The 24,767-nt window shown below is 41.9% G+C and overlaps 1 protein-coding gene across 1 annotated transcript in view; it reads right to left on the bottom strand.

The window, feature by feature from the left end:
* VAPA (VAMP associated protein A) overlaps nucleotides 1-19,642 on the bottom strand; it is a 35,593-nt gene extending 15,951 nt beyond the window's left edge. Inside the window, exon 1 of the mRNA XM_054058593.1 lies at nucleotides 19,377-19,642. Within this exon, the coding sequence (XP_053914568.1) occupies nucleotides 19,377-19,452 (76 nt within the window). The 5' untranslated portion in view covers nucleotides 19,453-19,642. The remainder of the gene's footprint in view (nucleotides 1-19,376) is intronic.
* Nucleotides 19,643-24,767: the final 5,125 nt, after the last annotated feature.

Raw genomic sequence — 24,767 nt, 5'->3', positions numbered from 1 at the left:
GGTGCACAAAAGGAAGATGACTAAATTTCACTGTTCCTGCAGAACCAACCTGTTTCGGTAGTTAGTGGCATGCTGGCAGACAGCACTGATCTAACCATGGACAGGCAGCAGCAGACACAAGGATAGTAAATCAGAAAAAAAAAATCTATTACCATTCAGAGCAGCCACATAATCTAAATTAGCACAACACATCCTTCAAAAGGAAACCATGCAACAGCAGAAGAGGATTCTGGAGTATCCGTTTACACAAATAAAAATACCACTACCCTTGAGGGAGTGGGGAAACACACAAGCTGGCACTAACAGCCTGAGTGTAGAAGTCTAAATTAAAGACTGTTCCTTGAGAAAAACATGAGCTGGAGGGAGGAGGAAGAACTAGGAAGGAGCAACATTTTAGGCCATATCACACAGACTGCATCCAACCAAGGAAAATAACAGGCAAAGGTGGATACAGACTTTCTGCACATGCATCAAAATGGACAAATGCATGACAACTTCACCTCAGAAAATATACAGATACACTACAACAGTATTATACTCTCAGAAAGAGCATCCCATTCACTGCTTGTATGACACCTAGGTCAAAGTTGCTTTTTAATTGAGCACTTAAACCTCCCATAGCTCATGTCTAACTGTATCCACCACACAAAATGCTTCACGAGTACTCATCTAGTGTTGTTCACCCAATACTTCCATTGTAAACTGTTTAAGACTATCTTACATTTGTACAACTTAAGACAATGGACTTCTGAATCTGCAACTAGGGTTTTCAGAAGCTGTGGTAATTTTACTAATAAAATTCTGAAGCTATACTTATGTAACTATGATGTAAAATGACAAGAGAGGACTGCTTTATACACTTGTGATCTCAACCTAACAACCTCTGGGAGTCAGAGCTACTTTAATGGGGACAAGGAGTTCAGCAACCCACTTAGCAGTGTAAATTCAAGACACCAATTACAGCATTTTCCTAGAATAAAATTCATTGGAGTGCCAGGTTATTGCAACAATTTTGAATGGAACAGTGACAATCCATGCCGAGATTTTTGCTGTCTTCTTGGCTTACAAGGGCTTTAGAAAGGAATGACAGATACCTGCCTAATCACACTCAGAAATACTAGAGATCTCCAAAAACATTATGTACCGAATTTCTATTCCAGCAATCCTACAGTGCAGCCACAGCAACATTAATGCCAGGGTTGCCTCTGGCAACTACACATCTCAGACTACAGCAAACAGCGGGCAGGAAGAAATGACACAGATTCTGCAGAGCCAGTTTCCACTGCTGAAACAGTGCCAAGTTTCCCAGCTTGCCACAAGCTTGCCAGTTATACTGCAGTAAAACAGAAATACTATGCGTTACTGTACAGGTAGGACCTGTACAGAGATCGTTTTGACCAATGGTTATCATTTTCTCTTCAAATTCAGGTCTCTTTCAGTTTTCTCAGCTCGAAAAGGCATCCTTCTACCACCCTGGATGATCAAACATAATGGAAAAGAAATGACATGAATATGCCTTTCCTGAGTGGGAAGGAAGAGCTTAGACAAACTTCCTCATCCTGTGGTCCCTTTGGGAAAGGTGGGAGCTCACTGTCAGTATCTCTAATATAGGTAGTACAGAGTGAACATAAAGAACGTCTGATAAGGATACAGATCCAGTTATCAAAAAGCTCAATTTAAAATTAGTACTGCTGTCATAATGTACACGCAGAGCCTTTCACAGAACATCACCTCTACCTAAAATTGCATGAGAAATTATAATTTTATGAAGTTACATAAAATCTTTGATAATTAGAAGGCACATAACTTGTAGAGTTGTACAAAAATGCACATGCATTATTAAACAAATTCAACAGCATTTTATATGAAACAGCTTAAGTGTTAGGTATATTGCCCTCATTGATTTAAAGCATTGAACTGTAGTTGATATAAAAGGCAATACCTAAGCTTACTGCCAGAAAGCACACTACTTAAAGCACAGAACTGAAATTTATTTAAGCTGTAAACTGGCACAGTAAAGTGTCAGCTACAGGTCCAGCTACATCTGAAACCAATATAAGCACATTCAAAACTACACAGGGAAATCCAAAGTCCTTAAAATGCATAAATTACAGTGTTAACTTCAAAAACTATTGGGATTGTATGCTTTAAGTGGGATGCTGTTTATTCACAACTGTTTTATCACCTTCGAAATTTGAAGAATACTTGAAATATACAGAACATTTCAAGGCATCCTTACGAAAACAAACTCAGACAGGGTAGTTTTCTTTCAGCATGCAATAAAGTCAGGTTGGGCAGGCAAAGAAAAATCATTAAGGAAAATAATTTACTATATTTGACAATTTGAGCCCTAATGAATGAGAAAGCAGGATAAAAACTAGCAATAATAATTATAAAGCCAGCAAGACAAATTTTAAGAGCAAGTTAACTAAATTTTATGATAGACTTGATAGGAAGAGACTAAGATCTCCAATAACTCATTCTGCCAGAACAATGGAAGAATAAGTTAACCTAACATAGATCCATGTAATCTAGGCCACAAGTTAATTGTTTTTCTTTCCTACCATTTGACACGGCAACCACAGAGTGGTTGAAGTTGGAAGAGACCTCTGGAGGTCATCTGGGCTAAACTGGCTGCTCAAGCAAGGGCACCCATGTCAATTACCTAGGATCATGTCCAAATGGATTTTTAATACCTCCAAGGACGAAGACTCCATAACCTCCATAGGGAACAAGTCACCCTTACAGTTTAAATCAATCAATCAATCAATCACAAGTGTTTCCTGATATTCAAAGGGAACCCTCTGTGTTTCAGGTTGTGCCCATTGCCTCTGGCCCTGTCACTGGACACCACAGAAAAGAGCCTGGCTCCGTCCTTTGTGCACCCTTCCTTCAGGTACACATTTGTAAGAACTCCCTGAGCCTTCTCTTCTCCAGGCTGAGTAGTCCCAGCTCTCTCAGCCTCTCCTCACAGAAGAGATGTTCCAGTCCCTTCATCACCTTTGTGATCCTTCACTGGACCCTTTATAGTATGTCGATGTCTGTCCCATAGTGGGGAGCCTAGCAGACCCAGCACCCAGCTATGGCCTCACCAGTGCTGAGCAGAGGGGAAGGATCACCTCCCTCTTCCTGCTGGCAGCATTCCTCCTAATGCAGCCCAGGGCATCATTGGCCGCCTCAGCTGCCAGGTCACATTGCTGGCCCACGGTCAGCCTGGTGTTCACTATGATCCTTAGGGCCTTTTCTGCAAAGCCACTCTCCAACTGGATCAGACTCCAGCCTGTACTGGTGCATGACGGGTTGTTCCTCCCCAGGTGCAGGACTTTGCACTTCTCATTGATGAACTCCAAGAAGTTTCTGCCAACCTGTTTCTGCATCTGCCAGCTCCCACACCACTCGTGGGTGTATCCCATAAGGGCCCATGGACTTGGGTATGTCTAGTTTACTTAAGTATACCCTGATCGGATCATTGCACCAAGGGTACGATGGAAAGACGCCTAAAAATAAATTACCAGCATTACACAGTGAGTCAAAACTACCTTGACTGTCGGATAAGAGAACTAATCTTAAAATATACACAAAGCATTTAATTACTCCAAACAGAATTTATAGTCCTTTCTGAAAAAGGCACAGGTGACACAGCTGACACAAAAGAAAGTGAGAAAAATGCTGCGTATTTCCATAACTTAGTTTTAAGAAATATTCAGACTTCAGTGAAAGCAATAGGAAGAGAATCCATCACACGCATCGCCAATGAATGTAATTCCTTCCTCTTGAGATATCAAAACCATGAACATTCAAATACAGTCTTCAACTGGAAGAAAAATTCCCACTCTGACAAATTACCTATATTAAAATTATTCACAGTCTATGAAGCATAACAGCTTAGGTTTCATGGATTAATACTTCAACATTATAGAGCTGAATGATCAGGAATAACCAGTGGATGAAGGTGCAGGATTAATAATACCTACAAATAAGCATGGCTCTCAGGTATACATCCATGTATTAGAGCAATAATACAGAATCTTTCACGTCTTATTTTACCCTAGCACTTGAGAAATAGTTATTAGTTTTATCATCAACCTGCATGTAAATGTCAGAATATAAAAAAAAGCTTTATAAGAAAGCTGACACACCCCAATGTCCACATTTCCTGAAGGCTGATTCTAGGCTAGAGTTGTTTATCATGAGTAACATCAGATTTTATCTGAGCTCCCCACAACGACATGCTGTCAGCATCCATGCTGATGAAGTATCTGTCAAGACTTCTCCTTCTATAAAATGCTGACACAATGCCCATTTTTTAGTCCTAAAGAGCTCATCTTCGTCTGTCAAAGGGGCAAGCACAGCCTATATATGGCTATAGAGCTTACTAGACACGCTAGTGCAGATGCTAGCAAGCATGCCTTACTAAGGGCTGGTGTGAGAGAAATGGGAATTGAAGCTTTTTGCCTGCCGTTCTGACAGAGACAAGACAGCAATACAATACAGTGGCATTTTAAAGCAGAGAAAAACAATCAATTAGTTTTCTTATGTTTTCTTTCTGGATCAAAATTTCATATTCACCCCAGCTTGTTACTGACATGTTGTTAGCGACCAGAAAACACAGTAAAAATGCATGAAGCATCTATCTTAAGGGTAAAGTACAATTCATTACCATGAATTCTAGCAAAGAAAATATTATCTACTTAAAAAAAAATACAGACTAAAAAGGAGATTGTCCTGCATTTAATGTTAAATACGGGCAAAGGTTTCTTTGCTTCAACAACAAAAAACATTAATAAGACAGTATAACATGAAATAACTTTGAAGGTATTAATGCTTGTATTTAGCTTGAGCTTTAAAATCTAGCAGTCTGCGTCCAATTCAGTCATATGTCTATTATTGATATTTTTCCTATTAAAAAAGTGTCATTACTAAAGAATTCCCACATTACTAACATCAAAGGCATGTCTGTTACTTAAAGTTAACATCCCCATTATTGTGAATTTCTTACTTGAAAGTGAAATAACTTGAAATAACAAGAACAGTAGAAATATTTTACCAGCGCTAAAGATGAACATTTAAACGAGGAAATTATCACTGTATCACCGAATGATTCGAGTTGGCGGGACCTTTAAGGGTCATCTAGTTCCACCACCCCGCAGTAGGCAGGGACATCTTCCACTAAATCAGGTTGCTCAGAGTCCCATTCAATCTGGCCTTGAATGTTTCCATGGATGGGGAATCTACCACCTCTCTGGGCAACCTCTTCCAAATTATGCCCAAAATTCTGAAACAGCTAAGTAATATGTACAAGCAATCTTTTGGTACAAATGCAATATTTACAATTCAGTTCAGTGACTGCAGTTATAAAGCCTTCCTGCTGGAGCAACTATTCTCTGTACTTGCATAAGTTAGAATAATCAAGGAATGTGATAATTACACACACCTAAAGAAATGGCTCTTAGATTTCAAAGAATAGTAGCAGATTTGAACAACAGAACCAAATAAACAAGTAAATCTTCTCTTTCTTTTTCCTTTTAAACTTGCTTTGCGTTAACCTGCTACAGCTTACAAAAGGTTTCACTGATGCTGAAAAGCCCAGAGCTGCTGTTTAAAATATTCAAATATTCAGCAGCTTAAAATATGTATGCATCCTCAAATATGAAATTTCCAATTTGATACACCTTTCTGATCTGAATTGCAACATACAAGATACTCTTCAGACTCTATAGAAGTAATCAGAATACTTGTAATCATCTCAGATAGCAGCTGTAGTGGCACATAGAAAATCAGTCTTTCCACAGAAGACCTCACCAAAAGCTGTTACCTAGAACTTTTCCCAGTGTGCTCCAAGAACTGGGTACCAGAGGCCAGACACTAACACTAAAAGAACACCAGAGCTCTTATGATTGGTTTCCTTTCAACTAGCATCCTAACAGTATAGCAAAGTAACTTCAAAAATAAATCAAATTTCACACTTCTCCCACTGTGATAAAAGCCCATAGTGTTCTTTTTAAAAAAAAAGTTAAATAGTTTCAGGTCTTTGACTGCAACATGGTGTCCAACCTCAGCACATTTACAGAGAGCCCAATCTAAACAGGCTTACATATTAGACATTAAACTTCCTACAGGATAGGTCTAGCTAACACTGGACTACCTCCCAAAGACAAGAACAGCTCGCTTCAGTTTCAGGATAACCTTTTATTCTCTGGAAGCACAGACTACAGGCCTCCATCTCCCAGATCTCCGAAAGCCAAGTACTGCATATCCTGCAGTCACACAAGAAAACAAATACCTATTTTACATAAAAGTTGCATTCAGTCACAACACTGTCACTCAAGACAGGATCACAAACTCCATTCCCTCACTGCCTTCACATCACAATACTGAGTGGATCTAATGCAGCCACGCTCCCCAGGACCAGTTCGCTCATTTCTGTAGAAGCACCTACAGTTCTAACTTGAGCTGTAAAATGGATCAAGTCTAGCAGACATCCAAACTGAAAAAAACAATTTTTATTTTCATCGGGTCTACTAGACTTGGCAGCCATATTAAAATCACACTTCAGACATGTTAAGGCAACATTATACTCCTATGAATTACAATTACTAAGTTTACTTCACCTATGGAGCAGTCATTCCTATGCACATGATTTTTAAATTTATGAATACCCCTTCTTATAAAGAAACAAACGCTGAACACATCTCAGTCAAGCCATTCTGATGCCTTAGAATGTAACATGAGGTACTAGCTGCTAGCTGAAGTACATAATGAGGTACTACTGTCCTACCAAACTTTCAGGAACATTGTAAGCTCATGACCTAGAAGAATCCTTGTCAAGTCCACATGAAACAAACTATTTTTTTTACGTTGATGAATTTAAAATTATTTTTGCCTACATAATTTTTAGAAGGTGGTTCAGATTGACATGATTCAGATCCGAAATTCAACTAGTTTCTAATAATCTAAATACATTCATAGCCACTTTTGTACCAATCCCAGCCTTTAGCCTACATAGCTTTTGTTTTCCCCAGTGCTTACTTGCTTCCAATACATTTATAGACAGCAATCAGATGTCCTTTCAGTCTTCATTTTGCCAAGATAAACAAGCCAACGTATTCTACTTCACATATGTTAATAACTTTTTCTTTGCAGTATTCCCATTTGGGTTCATTTTCTCTAACTAGATGTCGCCAAGGATGCATTCAGAGAAAGCTTCATCAATGCCATAAACCTTGACATCAATACTTCCCTCACTAGTAAACTAGTCTCATATTTGCCCAGTTTCATAACTCATCACACTCACAATAAACCTGTGTTTAAGTACTTGTCTCTAGTTTTACTCCTTCATTACTTCCATTCTAAAATCACTTCATTACTTCCATTACTAAAATGAGTAAACAGTAATTCTATTACTAGCACACAACAAATGCATTGATTTTTCTGTATGCCCATCACATTTCCTAATTTTGCATTATCAATGAGCTCTACCAGTACAGTTCCACCCATACCAAGGTCGTTAATGAAGATATTAAACCAAGTTCAAACACAGCACTGGTCCATCCTTTATAAACATCCTTATTAGTCTTCCAGTAGCCCAACAGCTGCCATTTATTTTATGAAAAGCCCAGTTTATTTCACAGTTTGTCCTTTCTCTACCTTCATTTTTTCCACTAAGCTCTTTTACCTGCCACTTAATTATTTAGTTTTACAGATACACCTTTGTATCAGATAATCAATGTTCAGATCATGGAACAGATCCTCATGGAAGTCAGGGAGATAATCAGAAACAGACAACGAGGCTTCACCATGGGCAAATAGCGCCTGACTAATCTACTGGTCTTCTACAATGAAGTGACTGCATCAGCAGACAAGGGAAGAGCTATGGATGTCATCTACTTGGTAGATAAGTAGAATCACAGCCAGCAGGCTGAAGGAGGCGATTGCTCCCCTTTACCCAGCTCTCACAAGAGACCTCCACTGGAGTACTGTGTCCAGCTCTGGGACCCCAGTAGAAGACAGACATGGAACAGTTAGAGTGGGGTCCAGAGGAGGGCCATGAAAATGGTCAGAGGGCTGGAGCACTTCTCTTATGAAGACCAGTCGACAGGGCTGGAGTTTTCAGGCTGGGGAAGAGAAGCCTACAGGGAGACCTTGTTGCAGTCTTTCAATACATAAAGGAGGCTTTGTAAGTAAGGCTGAGAAAGACTTTACCATGGCCTGCAGTGACAGGACAATTGGCAGTGGAGTTAAACTGAAAGAGAGTAGGTTTAGAATGGACATCAGGCAGAAAATTTTTATGTTGTGGGTGGTGAGGCACTGGAACAGGATGCCCAGAGAAGCTGCAGATGCCCCATTCCTGGAAGCATTCAAGGTTGGGTTGGATAGGCCTTTGAGCAACCTGATCCAGTCAAAAAAATCTTTGCCCACAGGAGGAGAGTTGAACTAGGTGATCTTTAAAGATCCTTTCCAATCCAAACCATTCCATGATTCAATTATATAATGTAATAACATCCAGAACATACAGTGGTAAGATCAGACTTTGTTTGCAGGATGGACACAGAAGAGATGGAAAAAAAGAAGAGACACAGTGAGAGAGAAGGAGGTCTCAGATCGGAGTGGTGCATTCTACCTGGGACACTAATGCTGCATTTTATTCCACGTTCCATTTACCCCCATGACTTTATTCTTTCCTCTAAGGCTTTGCATACTACTGAGGTCAGACCTATTTAAGCACGGGAGCGTCAAACTAAGAACTACTCCAAGTGAGACTAGATTTTGAGTAACACAGGAAGGAAAAAATCTGATGTGATTATCTTTTTAAAATTCAGGGAAACTATTTTTTTTTTTCTTCCTTATTCCCATTATTAAAAACCAAACACCTGACGTCCTACACCAAGACATTTAGTAAAATACATTAATTTTTATGACCTTGTCCACACAGAAATAAAATGAAATAATTTATTTTAATTTACATAATCGTGTATTTCTAAATACTTTCAAAACATAAAATGAAATATGACAACTGTGTTCAGTTCTGGGCTCCCCAGGTCAAGAAAGACAAGGAGCGACTGAAGAGAGAACAGCTGAGGGCCACAAAGATGATTGGGACTGAAGCATCTCTTTTATGAGGAAAGGCTGAAAGACCTGGGTCTGTTTAGCCTGGAGAGGAGATGACTTAGAGGGGATCTTATCAATGCTTATAAATATCTAAAGGGCAGGCATCAAGAGGACGAGGCCAGACACTTTGCCCAGAGACAGGACAATGGGCAATAAGCACAAACAGGAACACAGGGAGTTCCAGTTCAACATGAGGAAAAACTACTATACTGTGAGGGTGACAGCGCACTGGAACAGGCTGCCCAGGGAGGACGTTGTGGAATCTCCCTCTTGAGAGACATTAAAAACCTGCCTGGGTGCATTTCCATTTAACCTGCTCTATGTGAACCTGCTTTAACAGGGAATATGGACTAGATGATCGCCAGAGTTCCCTTCCTATGCAGACTATTTTGTGATTCTGTGACCTGCATTGCCAATTAATTTACAGTGCAATGAAATAACTGTGTACAATTCAGAAAACACTAAAAGGCAAGAGAAGCTAAAGAGGCCAAGATCACTATGCACCAGATAAAGTCTTACTGCCTTAAGAAAAATAGAGTTACTAAAGTTCTAACTTGTGCTGCTGCATTTTTTGTTTTCAACAATACCAAATTAGAAATTATCTTAGTAGAGTCATTTTGCTGGGTTTTTTGAGTTTTTTTAAGAAATGAGCTTATACACACTTATCTAGGTCATCTGACAATAAAAGCCCTGTAATATGAGAACTTTCAAACTGGAAAACATAATACTTATCTAATTAGTCAGTGATTTTTTTCCACTTTACACACAGCAAGTTCTCTCCAACAGACTTTTCAACTTGAATTTATGGCTTGTAAACTGAGCGTGTAATAACCCTTTAACAACTGATGGTCACAAAAATCTAGTTAACAAACATCTCCCAAGGACAAAGTTGGTCAGAAAGTAAAATATATCCACAAACCACAGTCACACCAAAACAGGAACAATTTATAATACCATAATGGACAGTCAGTACACTAAATATTCAGACCTACTAACTGATGCATCAAACAGCTACTCCTGTTTATCATAAGTATCTATTTTTCAAGCTAGCCTTGAAAAACGGTACAGTGTTCATGTATAATATAGTACTTTTTACATTATGGTGTATTAGAGTGGTCTACAACACTTGCTTAGGTTATCAACAAGCAGAATGAGTAGGCACTTTACACTAATTACAATGTAAGGGTGAAGCTTTTATAGCAATGACTATGCTAGAAGTACAAGATGGTGAGGTTTGGATAGTGTTTATCTGTTTAGTGAAGACGCAATATTAAGTAAAATGAAGTCCTACAAATAGCAGGTAAAGGACAAAACTTCCAAATCTTCAATGCTGCATCCCTCTATCACCAAAGGAAAATCTTCCATTATTGAATCTTAAAACAAATGGCAAACTAGATAATATAAATAAATAAATGCCAAAATATAATCTAACACCTATAATATGACTGACTTTACAGAACAATACAATTCCTCTTTATTAGTTAGTTTTAAATGCAGTCTAACACCGTGGGAGAGACGTATGTATTAACATAGAATTATCTCATAAGCAACACGCAGTAAAATATATCCTCCTTTCTCTTCCTCAACAGATTCCCATCAATCATTTTTTGTTGATTGATTTTCATTAATACCTGTGTTAAAATAAATTAAATACTTACAAATATTACACTTGAGCTAGGAAACAATGGATAGAAGTACGTGTGTGTATATATATATATATATATATGAGTAAACAAAAAAAAATTTAAGTTGAACTGAATAATTTTAAAGTATCAAAAAGCCACAACTGTCTTAGTAATCACTTACAACCAGTCTTTCTGTTCTGCACTCCCATGGTTTAGTTTCAAAAATGTACTTGAATGAAGATATCAGAAAGCAATGGATGTAGCCTATCTAGATTTCTGTAAAGCCTTTGACAGTCCCCCACAGCATCTTGCTCTCCAAACTGGACTGTTCAGTGGATAAGGCACTGGTTGGATGGTCGCATTCAGAGAGTAGTGGTCAATGGCTCGATGTCCAGATGGAGATGTGTGACAAGTGGTGTCCCTCAGGGGTCTCTACTGAGACCAGGGCTGTTTAATATCTTCATCAATGATACAGAGAGCAAGATCGAGCACACCCTCAGCCAGTTTGCAGATGACACAAAGCCGAGTGGTGCAGATGTCACACCAGAAGGACGGGATGCCATCAAGAGGGACCTGGACAAGCTGAAGAAGTGGGCCTGTGTAAACCTCATGAAGTTCAACAAGGCCAAGTGAAAAATCTTACACCTGGGTCAGAGCAATCTGCGGTTTCAATACAAGATGGGAGACAATGTGACTGAGAGCAGCCCTGTGAAGAAGGACTTGGAGGTGGTGATTGATGAGAAGCTCAACATAAGCCAGAAGGCCAACCATATCCTGAGATGCATCAAAAGAAGCATGGCCAGCAGGGGAAGGGAGTGGATTCTCCCTATCTACTCAGCTCTTGTGAGACCCTACCTCGAATACTGTGTCCAGTTCTGCAATCCCCAACATAAGAAGGATAAGGAACTGCTAGAACGGGTCCAGAGGAGGGCTACAAAGATAATCAGAGGGCTGGAGCACCTCTGCTATGAGGACAGGATGAGAGAGTTGGGGTTGCTCAGTCTAGAGAAGGCTCAGAGCAGACCTCAGAGCAGCCTTCCAGTACCCGACAGGGCTTTGAGAAGGCTGAGGAGGGATTTTTTTACAAGGGCAAGGGGTGATAGGACAAGGGGGAATTGCTTTAAACTGGAAGGTTTAGATTAGACATTATGAAGAAATTCTTCATGATGAGGGTGGTGAAGGTGGCAACTGAAATAGGCTGCCCATGGAAGTTGTGGATGCCCCCTTCTCCCTGAAAGTGTTCAAGGCCAGGTTGGATGTGGCCTTGAGCAGACTGATCTAGCAGAAAGTGTCCCTGCTCATGGCAGGAGGGTTGGAACTGGATGATCTTTAAGGTCCCTTCCAACCTGAACCATTCTATGACTCTATCAAAACTGACATCCCAATCACCTCCTTTTAACCTAACTTAGAAAGCTGAACATCACTATTCAAAATACCAGCAAATTTGCGAAAACAGGCATAAAATTTGACATAATCAAGACACACAAATAATGCAGCAAGACCACATCTGAGGACTTCGAACTCTACCTACCCTAGAAGATATCCTAGGCCAATTCTGGCAACAGGCCTTGAGAGCAGGGAATGGATTTAATGTTGAGCTATTTTTACCTTTAAATTCCACCTTCTCGATTTGCAGCCACACATAGCCTGTGGCTTTCAAAGTTACCCACTATTACAAAACAGCCTGCAGTAATATTTTTGTATTATTTAAAATGTCATTCAAATCTGCATTTCAGAATGAGCTGTAATACTTAAGTGCTCTCTACCTCACCTGGAAAGAGTCAACTGAACATATACCAGCTAATATCTGATTTTATAAAACTAACAATCCCAGATTATGAATCAGACTAATAATCAGAAACTAAACATGATCTGTTATACTGGTTTCTACCAGTATAACATCTGAGCATATCCCTGCTCAAACCATCAAAGGGAAAATTTATAGCACACAGACATGCTCAAAAGTTAATATCAGTCTGCTTACTTGCTGACTTATTTCTAGCCTCAAGGTGATAACAAAAAAATTATCATGTCTGACTATTGTTAGTCAAACACCTCTGAATCACATGAAATTCAAATTCTGAACACTGTCTACTAATCTTCCACGGCTCATCAAATCAACTAGTGTTGATTTTCAATTAGGCATTGCAGAAGATTGTCTTATGACTGATTTAAAGATTTGGCAATGGCTTTTAAAGACCATGATCCAAGACCAACTTAAATATGTGTTACTTACAACTGCAAAACTGGCTTCTTCAACTTAGGAAAGACTGAGTTTCCATAAAAATAATAGAAATTCTGAACTGAAAACTGTAAGCGCTGCTATTTAACTATACAACTGTTCAAAACAAATCCTCTAAAAAAATTTATTTACTCAGAAGGAATCAATTCCATATTACCATAATCTTCACTAAACTAGAGCTACAATGATTCTATGCATAAGTCACATGAAAAAGAGCCAATAAGAAGCAGATAATGTTCCACTTTCCAAATTAGCTGCTTTTAAGTGTCTCCTGTTTCAGTTCTTCTTATCTAGTCCTAAACAAACCCAGACTTCAGATTCAAGAAGCTAAACAAAATACATTAGTCTAAAGTACAGAAGAAAGCTAACCTACAGGATTGATCAGGGCAGCCTGATCCAGTGGGACATGTCCTTGCCCATCGCCCGGGGGGTGGAACTAGATGATCTTTAAGGTCCCTTCCAACCCAAACTCTTCTACGCTTCTTCTACGATTCTATGATATGGCTGAAAACCTGGATACTAAAACCACGAGTAAATTTTCAATGCTCCATATAGAGTCTCTGAAAGCATTTTTACAGTGTTTCAATCGCCTCTTACTTCCATCACTTTTAAGTGCGATCTTCCCTTGTCACATTCACACAGCACTGTGAAAAGTACTTTTAGCACTGAGGTTTTCCTTGGGCATTACTGATGCTTTCAGAACCCAAAGAAACCTAGCTATCATAGAAACAGAGGGAAACAACCATGACCCAAAACACCATTAATGATTGAAATTTCAAGGAATGCAAAGTACTACAAAAACAGGACTCTAATCTTTTGGTCACCAAGGGAAACATGTCATGTGTTAGCCACCATGGGACACATTCTTTAGAACTCCCTCTAAATTGCGTGGAATAAAATTCAGGATAAATGTATTACAGACTCTATTTCTGCTGATCAAGTAAAGTAAATTAAAAAAAAGTTTCATCAGGCAGTGATGAATTTGAAGCCTTGTGAACAACTCCTTAAGATAAAGCCTATGTATTTCTCAATTTAAATCGCTGTTTGCATAGGGGCATACTAACGCACTTCACTTATCCTAAAGGTCAACAAATCCACTACAAGTTCCTGAGGCATGAAAAACAGCAAAACTATTTGTCCAGTTCAGATGTTTAGACTTAAACTGGATCTCTGTTACATACACATCAAGGGTATTACGTCAATGATAACAATGGATAATTGTTCCAATAAAATAACTTTGAATAACAAGCTGCACTGAAAAATATATAATTTCTTTAAACAAAGTTGTATGATTCTTCTACGGTCTTAGAGGAAGTCACTCATTCTCTTACAAACCAATTACTTTTTTTAAAGAAATACTCAGAATTCTCCTCTGCCAATATCATAGTATCATAGTATAGATAGCGTTGGAAGGGACTTAAAGATCACCTAGTTCCAGCCCCCCTGCCACGGGCAGGGACATCCCACTAAGTCAGGTTGCCCAAGGCCCCATCCAGCCTGGCCTTGAACACCTCAAGGGATGGAGCACCCACAACTTCCCTGGGCAACCTGTTCCAGTGTCTCACCACTCTAATGGTGAAGAAAATTCTTCCTAATGTCCAGTCTAAATCTGTCCCTCTCAAGTTTATACCATCCCCCCTCGTCCTATCATCACAAGCTTTTATGAATAGCTCCCCTCCAGCTTTCCTGTAGCCCCTTCAAGTACTGGAAGGTCGCTATAAGATCTCCTCTGAGCCTTCTCTTCTCCAGGCTGAGCAAGCCCAACTCTCTCAGCCTGTCCTCTTAGGAAAGGTGCTCCATCCCTCTGATCATCTTTGTAGCCCTTCTCTGGATCCATTCCAACAGCTCCATGTCCTTCTTACGTTGAGGATTCCAGAACTGGACACACTATTCTAGATGCGGTCTCACAAGAGAGGAATAGAGGGGCAGAATCACTTCCCTCAACCTGCTGGCCACGCTTCTTTGGATGCAGCCCAGAATACAGTTGGCCTTCTGGGCTGTAAGCGCACACTGCCGGTTCATGTCAAGCTTCTCACTGACCAGCATCCCCAAGTCCTTCTCTGCAGGGCTGCTCTCAAGCACATCATAACCCATAATGTACTGAAAACGGGGACTGCCCGGACCCAGGGGCAGGATTTAACACTTGGCCTTGTTGAACCTCATGAGGTTCACAGAGGCCCACTTCTCCAGGTCCACGTCCCTCTGGATGACCTCTCGTCCTTCTGGGGTGGCAACTACACCACTCAGCTTGGTGTCATCTGCAAATTTGCTGAGGGTGCACTCAACCTCGCTCTCAATATCATTGATAAAGATATTAAACAGCACTGGTCCCAGTACAGACCCCTGAGGGACACTACTTGTCACAGATCTCTATCTGGACTTTGAGCCACTGACCACTATCTGAATACGACCATCCAACCAGTTTCTTATCCACCTTACTGTCCACCCATCAAATCCACCTCTCTCCCATTCAGAGAGAAGGACGTTGTGGGGGACTGTGTCAAAGGCTTTACAGAAGTCTAGATAGATCACATCCATTGGTTTACTCATGTCCACGGCTGCAGTTACTCCATCATAGAAAGCCATCAGGTTGGTCAGACAGGACTTGCCCCTGGTGAAGCCATGCTGGCTGCCATTAATCACATCCCTGCCCTCCACGTGCTTTAGCATAGCTTCTAGGAGGATCTGTTCCATGATCTTCCCAGGCACAGAGGTGAGGCTGACAGGTCACCAGTTCTCAGGGTCATCTTTTCTACCCTTTTTAAAAACGGGCATAATGTTACCCTTCTTCCAGTCACCAGGGACTTCTCCCGACTGCCATGACTTTTCAAATATCACGGAGAGTGGCTTGGCAACCACATCTGCCAATTCCCTCAGGACTCTAGGATGCATCTCATCAGGTCCCATGGACTTATATATGTTCAGGTTCCTCAGGTGTTTGCGAACCTGATCCTCCTCTACTGTGGGAGGGGGTCTACCCCATGGTCACCACCTTGCTGTCCCATGACCGAGGAGGGGAGAGGAGAGCAGTTATCGGTGAAGACTGAGGAAAAAAGTTGTCGAGTACCTCAGCCTTTTCCTCATCTGTTGATACATGACCCCCATTTCCAGTCATCAGTGGGGGTACATTCTCTTTGATCTTCCTCTTTTGATTATGTACCTGTAAAAGCCCTTCTTGTCGGTTTTTACTTCCCTTGCCAAGTGCAGCTCCAGTTGCAACCTGGCCTTCCTGACTTCATCCCTACACAACCAGGCAGCGTCTCTATACGTGTCCCAGGTTCCCTGTCCCTGCCTGCACTGCCTGTGTACTTCCTTATTCTTTTTCAGTTTAAGCAGCAGGTCTCAACTCAGCCATGCCGGTCTCCTCCCTTTCCTGCCTGATTTTCTACATACAGGGACTGAGCACTCTTGTGTCCGGTGGAAAGCTTCCTTAAATATTTTCCAGCTCTGTTCCACTCCCTTGTCTCGGAGGACCACGTCCCAGGTGGTCTTACCGAGTAACTCCTTGAAGAGCTGGAAGTCTGCTTTCCTGAAATTTAGCGTCCTCACTATACTCCTCACCTGTCCCATATCCCTCTGGACCTTGAATTCCACCAGAGCATGATCACTGCAGCCCAGGCTGCCCCAATACTAACATCACTGATAAGTTCGCTTGTACTGGTGACCATAAGGTCCAGTATTGCTCCTCCTCGGGTGGGGGTCTCTATCAACTGGACTAAGAAATTATCTTCAATGCACTCCAGAAGTCTCCTGGATTGCCTACAGCTTGCCGTGCTATTTCTCCAGCATATGTCTGGGTGGTTGAAGTCCCCAAGTAGGATGAGCGATTGCGAGCGCGAAGCCTCCTGCAGCTGGAGGAAGAAGGCTTCATCAGTTGTCTCATCTTGATCGGATAGCCTGTAGTATACACCAACCACAAGGTTCCCGTTGGTTCTTCCATCTTTAATTTTTACCCAGAAGCTTTCAACCTGTTTGTGGCCACTCTTCAACGACAGCTCTTCACATTCTATTCCTTTCCTGAGAATATCATATTCTTCAATGTGGTACTTCAGAACTGAGTCTGTAACCCACAAACCTTTTTAAACACCTCAGAATAAAAGCAGCTAGAAAATCTTTGTTGAGAGTGCACTTGCTCTCCCAATAGATAGCTCTTTCTATAGTATATTACTGTAATAATATAGCAATGGAGTGTGCTTCTCATAGAGTATTAAGACTGCAGTCTCACTATGCTTCAGATTTTGGTTTTTCGCTTAGTCTGCTCTATAGAAATTTTCCTAATACTACACGTATTAGCCTGAAACCAACATTTATGCCTAAAGAATACACATTTCATGCTCTAAATACATAAATATACAGCACAATAAAGATCACTGACTAGCAATGGCTTCATACAGAGCTTCTAATCTAGTATTTATTCTGTATTTTCTTTATCAACACTTTGTTTCATATTACATAAATACAGCTTACTTCCAGCTTGAAGACAGTTCAAGATTTGAAAGCTTCTAATTAGACACCGTAGCTTTTTAATTTTTTTTAAAAAAAGTAATAATAAAAATCACGCATTTTCTTGTGACAAGAATACAGTGTATTGAAGAGTGCAGGCAGATCTGGTAGCATTTTAATAACACAAAACAGAAGTGAGAAAGAGAAGTTGCCACTATGGTTTTTGATATGTCTATGAATGCACAATCTATAAATTTAAAAATTGAAGCCATCAAGAAATTTATATGTGTGATCAGATAGATTTTCATTTTGATTTGATTTGGTGGATAAATAAAGTAAGCATAGTTGGTTAAAAATCTCTTTGATAAACCAGACTTAAGCTTTAATTCTAAAAGCCAGACTGGCCAAAGGTATTTTAGGAGAATAACGTGCTCTTCTCATGTATAAACATTGATTTGTTCTAGGTGTCCATTTAAAGATTTTTACAACATCATAAATTCCACTCTGTCTCTCTAAAACGATCAAAAATGAATCTACTAAGAAACATTTATAAGATTAGGCAAGCATATGTGCTGACATGAGTAACAAAACCTAAAACATAAGTTCAGATAACATTAACAGCTTTTAATAAAAAACCTAATATTACTGATTCTAAACCTGAAACGTTCCAAGACCTTTCTCAACACCCTTAACTGCTATTAAATATAATCACAGGATACTACTAAAAGCTACTTATTCTATCATGTGGAAAGTGTCCCTGCCCATGACATGGGGGGCTGGAACTGGATGATCTTTAAGGTCCCTTCCAACCCAGACCATTCTATGCTCACACTTTTCATTATGCCATTACCTCTCAAGGACCACTCATCTCTGAAAGAACATTCCTTTTCAAAACTATCTAACTTACTGGGGGGAACCCACACGGGAACAGCACTAACTTGGACTTATTTTGACAGGAGCATGTGATGCCGGTCACAGTCATGCAGTCGGCACGCAATACTCGATACACAGAAACTTCCAAAATGCATACACTCCTTTCCTCCTTTCCCAAGAAAGGAGCGAGTTGCCTGTTTACGTGCTGAGAACCTGCCGGAGACATGACAACTTGAGGAAAAGGGCGAGGAGTCCTTTGGTCAGGCCAAACCGCAACGGTGAGAGGCGGCGAGTGCCTGCTCGCCTCCCCCAAACCGCACCAGCCCCCGCGGCGGGGCCGTGCCTGGACTCTAGACCAGAGCCCAGAGGTGAAGGCAGCCTCCTGAAGAGAGTTCTTCCGCTTCCTCAAGAGGAGGCGAGGCTTCGATCGCCTAATTCGGGGTCTCTCCTACCCGCTGCGAGCAGAGGGAGCCCTCACGGAGCGGCACTGGCGCCAACAGAAATGACAGGAGAGGCGGCCCCCCCCGGAGCGGTGACACGGCGGGAGGGGGACACACGCGTGGGCAGGGAGCGGACCGGCCCATCGCCGGCGGCGGGCGGGGGGAGGGGGGGCGCGGACCGACCCAACGCGGGGGGGGGCAGCCCGGCCAATGGGTGGGAGCGCGGACTGACCCATCGGCGGGTGCGCGAGGGGGGGCACACAGACCAGCCCATCGGAAGGTGGGGGGGGGGGGGGGGGGGGATGAGCGTCCGGTCCCGCCCGTCAGGGAGAGCGGGCGCGCCCTCCCCGCGGCGGGGGCCGGGCCGCAGCGCTGCCGGGGCGGCGGAGACGCTCTCGAGTTCCCGCGGGATCCCAAGATGGCGGCGGCCGAGCCCGTTCACCGGCTCGGCGGCGCCCCCCGCACCAGTACTCCACGCACACACACCCCGCAACAGCCCCCGGCACCGCCAAGGAGGTGAGGGAGGGTGAGAGGGGGGGACAACAGCGGGCACACCGGGGCGGCCGGAGGCAGCTCCAGCGCCGCGGCGAAACGGGGCAGCCCGGCGGGCCGGTTCCGTCGCGCCTCCGCACGGCTCCCCCTCACCTTTGAATTTGAGGTCGGTGGGTGGATCGAGCACCAGGATCTGCTCGTGCTTTGCCAGAGCCCCGGCGGCCGCCATCTCGCTCGCTCGCTCCGGCTGGAGGGAGGAGTTTGGGAGGGGAGGAGAAAGAGGAGGAGGAGAAGGAGGGGGAGGCCGGGCGGCGCCGCTCCCTTTCTCCCTCCCTCCCTCCTTCCCTCTCTCCCTTGGCGCGAGCCGAGGGCACGCGCTCCTCCTCCGCCTCGCGCGAGACGGACCCAACGGCCAGCGACGCCGCCCGCTCCCGCCTCCTTTCCCTGGTGGGCGCGACGGCGCCACGCGCATGCGCACGGGCGTCCCTGAGCCGCCGCTCTCCGAAGAGACACCCCCGCAAGCGGCCCGGCCTTCATAACCGCATATACACACACATATGTCGGGGGGGCGGGAAGCGATGCTCCCCAAACACACACGCAGAGTTCGGACAGAGGGGGAGCAACTACAGTTCCCGGCGTGCCGCGCGGTGGGTGGGCGAGCGCGGGACATGCCGGGAGTTGTAGTCCTGGCGGGAGGCGGTAGTGGCGGGGGGCGGCCTGGCGTTGGAACGGGTTTTTTGTTGACACAGCATCTTGGTGACCCTTGTGTCCTAAATCTACTTATAAAGAATCTGGCTGTAAGATATGTAATTTGTATTCTTGAAAGGCTGGAGCACACGCAATGGCAATGAAGTCAGAAGGATTAACACATCTCTTTTTCTCCTCATGCAGCCTGGTGTAGATATGCTAACAAGATGTATAGGAACATAATAACCCATTTGAAAAATGTGTCCTCATAATGAATATGTTGAAATTACTTATAGATCATAGAATAGTTTGGGTTGGAAGGGACCTTAAAGATCATCCAGTTCCAACTCCCTGCCATGGGCAGGGACACCTCCCACCAGACCAGGCTGCCCGAGGGCCCATCCAGCCTGGCCTTGAACACCTCCAGGGATGGGACAGCCACAGGCCAGTGCCTCACCACCCTCATTGTGAAGAAGATCCTCCTTATGTCTAGCCTAAATCTTCCCCTCTCCGGTTTATACCCATTGCCCCTCGTCCTATCAGTAGAAGCCTTTGTGAACAGTCCCTCCCCAGCTTTCTTGTAGTCCCTTTCAGGTACTGGAAGGTCACTATAAGATCTCCTTGGAGCCTTCTCCAGGCTTGACAAGCCCAACTCTCTCATCCTGACCTTATATGGGAGGTGCTCCAGCCCTCTGATCATGTTCGTAGTTCTCTGGACCCATAGCTCCAACAACTCCATATCCTTCTTCTGTTGAAGATTCTAGAACTGGACACAGTATTCCAGGTAGGTCTCACAAGAGCGGAGTAGAGGGTGAGAATCACCTCACTTGCCCTGCTGTCCATACTTCTTTTGATGCAGCCCAGCAGAAGGTTGGCCTTCAGGCTTCTAGTGCAGTATTCAAAGCCAGGTTGAATTGGGCTTTGGGCATCATGATCTAGTGGGAAGTGTCTCTGCCCATGGCAGGAGGGTTGGAATTATATGATCTTTAAGGTCCCTTCCAACCCAAACCATTCTGTGTTTTCTATGATTTATTACTAGGCAGGAATACGGGGTATTTACTATTCTTCTCACTTGCACTTTTTGTCAGACACAATGTTTTCATAGCAGGCCTTTTCATTACTGCCATGCTTTCAAGCAGATGGTGCATCTTGGGATATTTGAATACAGGAATGACAAACAAGAAAAAATAAGATAAACAGCAAAATGCATCTGAACCTTGATGATCCCCATGCCCTAGATCTCCTTCTAAAGAATCCGGCTGTAAGATATACAAGTTGTATTCATGCAAGATTGGAGCACACGCAATGGCAATGAAGTCAGAATGATCAACACATTTATTTTCTTCTCTTGCAATCTGGTGTAGGTATGCTAAGAACATGTATAGGGACATAATAACCCATTTGAAAAATATGTCCTGATAATAAATGTCAAAATTACTTGAATGTTTTACCTTCAAAATCAGCCTACCATAGTAAGACTTGTGAATCATATAATTTCTTTGGCAAATTTCTCTACCTCAGCCCCAACCGTGAAGGAAAAGTTTTGAGGCCATTCAGCATGGGGAGACCCTCTCAGTAATTTAGACTCAGGCTTTGTCTTTGTTCCGGCAGAGCCTTAACTCTCCATTTCCTCTGCCTGCCTCTCCTCTAGGCCTGCCACAGTCATGCCTGCCTACTTCAGTGCTTTTCTCCACACCTCTCTTGCTGACAGCAAATACCCAAGTGGCTTTTAATACTGTCACTGACTGAAAAAGAAATACGTGAGAAGTGCTATAGAGAAGTTCTTCAGAGCCATTTTACCTGATTGGAATTGGCTTCAATAGGTGGAGTTACGTGACATATACATGGAAATGTTGCTAGAGATCTGTGACTATTCTGGCTGCAGTTTTCCTGCTGCAGCCATGTTTTAATATGCACATAAAACACAATTTTAAATTACATCCTTTATTTACAGTGAAATATTTAAAGTTATTGTCTAGTGATCTGCTGGGCTTTGTTAGTAAAACCGATGTTCCACTTTGTTTATACATTCTTAACTTGGAGAACTGGAAGATAAATTGGAAGACAAAGGGGGTTTTCTGTCCTAGTATATTTTTTTCTTCTGTTAATGTGGACACTTGGTCTACTACTTCCACTCTTTCTCTTTTTCAGCTCATGAATCCATCAAGGATTAGGCCATTTCACCTCTCAGAAACTATAATTCAGCTCTAGAATTACGTGTTGATTATGTACCAGAAGAACTTCTGGCCTTGGCTTGCAAAGAATCAAGACAGAGGGACCTGCTGCAAAATACTAAATGCCATAAAAGGTTCTGTCTTTTGTCCTTTTAATGGCTTTAAAAATTAACAGCGAAGAGTACCAATTCAAAAGATGCTTCCTCTATTCAGATTTAGAAGACAGAAATACCTCTGTTTTCTAATTCTTTTCTCCATCTCTTTCTTAAGAATATCTAAGGAGAACCAGAAGGTCTCTCCTTAATATGACAACAGGTCTTACAGGTTTTCCCATGTGTGGTTTTCAGTGCAAACACCTTGTAAGACACAGGTGTGCAATAGATATCTCTGACATTAGGTGATGTACATGGATTGGAGGAGGACTGGGTTAATCTTTACCACCAGCATATTGAGAGGCAGTGTATGAGCAGCAAGGCACAGCCTCAACTACGCAGAGGGAGCATCTCATCATCACCGAGGCTGGAGGGGACCCCAGGAGGGCTGTAGTTCAACTTCCAACTCAAAGCAGGGTCAAAGCTGAATTCACGCCAGGTCAGTCAGGGCTTTGTCCTGTGAGGTCATTAAAATCTCCAAGGACAGAGATTTCTCAGCCTCCCCAGGGCAGCCTGGCTCAGTGCTTGCCTGTCCAGCTTCAGTCTGCTTGTTTCATGTTATAGCAACGGCGAAGTTAGCACATAAATATTGAGTGGGCGGATTAGTTAAGGTAATTATGTATGAACATGTTTTTTAACGTAACCTTTGTTGTTGTTTGAACACATCGATAATCTAAATAGTGCATTAATCTGTTTTGTTGCATTTAGTATAATTTCTGATATAATGCTTTTATTTCGTCCAGACTGATGTAATTTTTTATATTAAACAACACCTGTGCTGTTGATCAGCAATATCTGGCAACCTTCTCCAACATCTGATTCATATTAACGCCTCATAGCACAGTTCAGGAATTAAATATTTGATCTATTGCAGTCAACAGAACTCCTCTCATGATTTTGGTGAGATCATGATGTCATTCCAAGGGTGTCTTTACTATATTCATCACTGCTTGCAAAGGAATAACATTTGCTTAATCGGAGGTCAACATTTTTCCTGTGTGTTTGTAAATCTTAACATTTTTCCCACTGTGAATTCAGTATCATTGTTACAATAGCTCAGTTTGGAGATGGTTTGACATTTTTCAAAACTGTTTAATATTAAATATTAAATACTAAATAAGCTCTCTCTAAACCTGAGGAGCAGCAAAGTAGATTCAGTTTTGTAACACTGTTTTCCACTGTTTATTAGGCAGGTAGCTTATTCAGTCCCACCAACTCTGAACTTGAAAATGTCTTTGCAATAAAACAATAGCATGACCTTCTTGGCAATTTCTTGGTGTTAATAAGACTGTCAGAAAAAGTGACCAACTGCCACATTACTTGTTGTGTTAATGGGAAAGTTCTAGATCTGATGCCTCCTGCCCTGCTAAGTCACCCAATATCACAAAATGCAAAGGTAGAAACATAAGAGTATGTTTTAGTTTCTCTTTAAGAAAATACCTAGCCTTTTGGTGCTGCAGTTTATCTTCTGCAATACAAAACTGCTCATATAGCAGGCGCTACTCATCATTTACTTGACTGCTTATGAATTCCATATATAATTTTTGGCCCACTTATTTTGTAAATCAAAGGTAAAGTTGCAGTCCACACTTATTATTGAAGATTTATGGCATTATTCAGATGTTGCCATAGTCTAGAAAAGTAGATCTTAGTTTAATATCTTCACATTTGTTCAACTACAGTGTATTATTTCTTTACCTAGTGACATTATTATAAAACCACATAATGCTGTTGAATATTTAAGTAGAGAGAAGGTAATAACACATAATGGCATTCTGATAAATAGTGATAGTGTAAAATTTTATGCACCTTTCATATATTGGACCCGATTCTATTCTGCTGAACACAGAAATGCCCTACGCCATTAGCTTATGTAGGAACAACACAAAAAGATCTTGTCTATGTGGTTTAAAGTAGCATTTAAGGAACTGGATGTGTCCTGAAACAATTTTGAATATGCTAAAAGTCATTAGTCCTTTGATAAAGGACAACATTATTAAGGAAATTGGGGTTTCAATACTGTTTTCAAGAATGGTTCTTACAGTTCATATACCTTCATAAGAGATGTAATGAGACAATTCAATATACAAAATATGGATGTGTATGTGTTGTTGTTTTCTGCTGGTGCTGCATTTCTAAAAATGTGCAAAAGCTTTGCTAAAAAATGAAAAAAATCAGGTATGCATGGCTAAGTATACAGACTTAAATACGTAGTTGAAATGCACCTCCAAAAGAGAAAAACTGTCATAAATAAAAGTCTTAACCTGAGGAGTATTTCTGCAGAAACAGCATGATGATGGCCTGTGGTCATTGTATCTCTTTTCCAGTCCGATATTCTTGCAAACAACATCATGGTCTTTCACAGTCTCCATTTGGAGAACTCGTCTAGCAACAGGGATTTGAATTTTACCTTTCAATTGCTGAGCAATTGAAACCATCAGATTATATTTTCACATTATGCATAGATTCAGTTCTAATGGGTCACCAGGTAAATAGGAGCAAGTAGTGTCATATCAATGTGTGAAAGACAA

This window comes from Cuculus canorus, chromosome 2 (genome assembly GCF_017976375.1).
Source record: "Cuculus canorus isolate bCucCan1 chromosome 2, bCucCan1.pri, whole genome shotgun sequence".
In the NCBI taxonomy this organism is placed as follows: Eukaryota; Metazoa; Chordata; class Aves; order Cuculiformes; family Cuculidae; genus Cuculus; species Cuculus canorus.
This window is presented reverse-complemented; position numbering and strand designations above follow the sequence as displayed.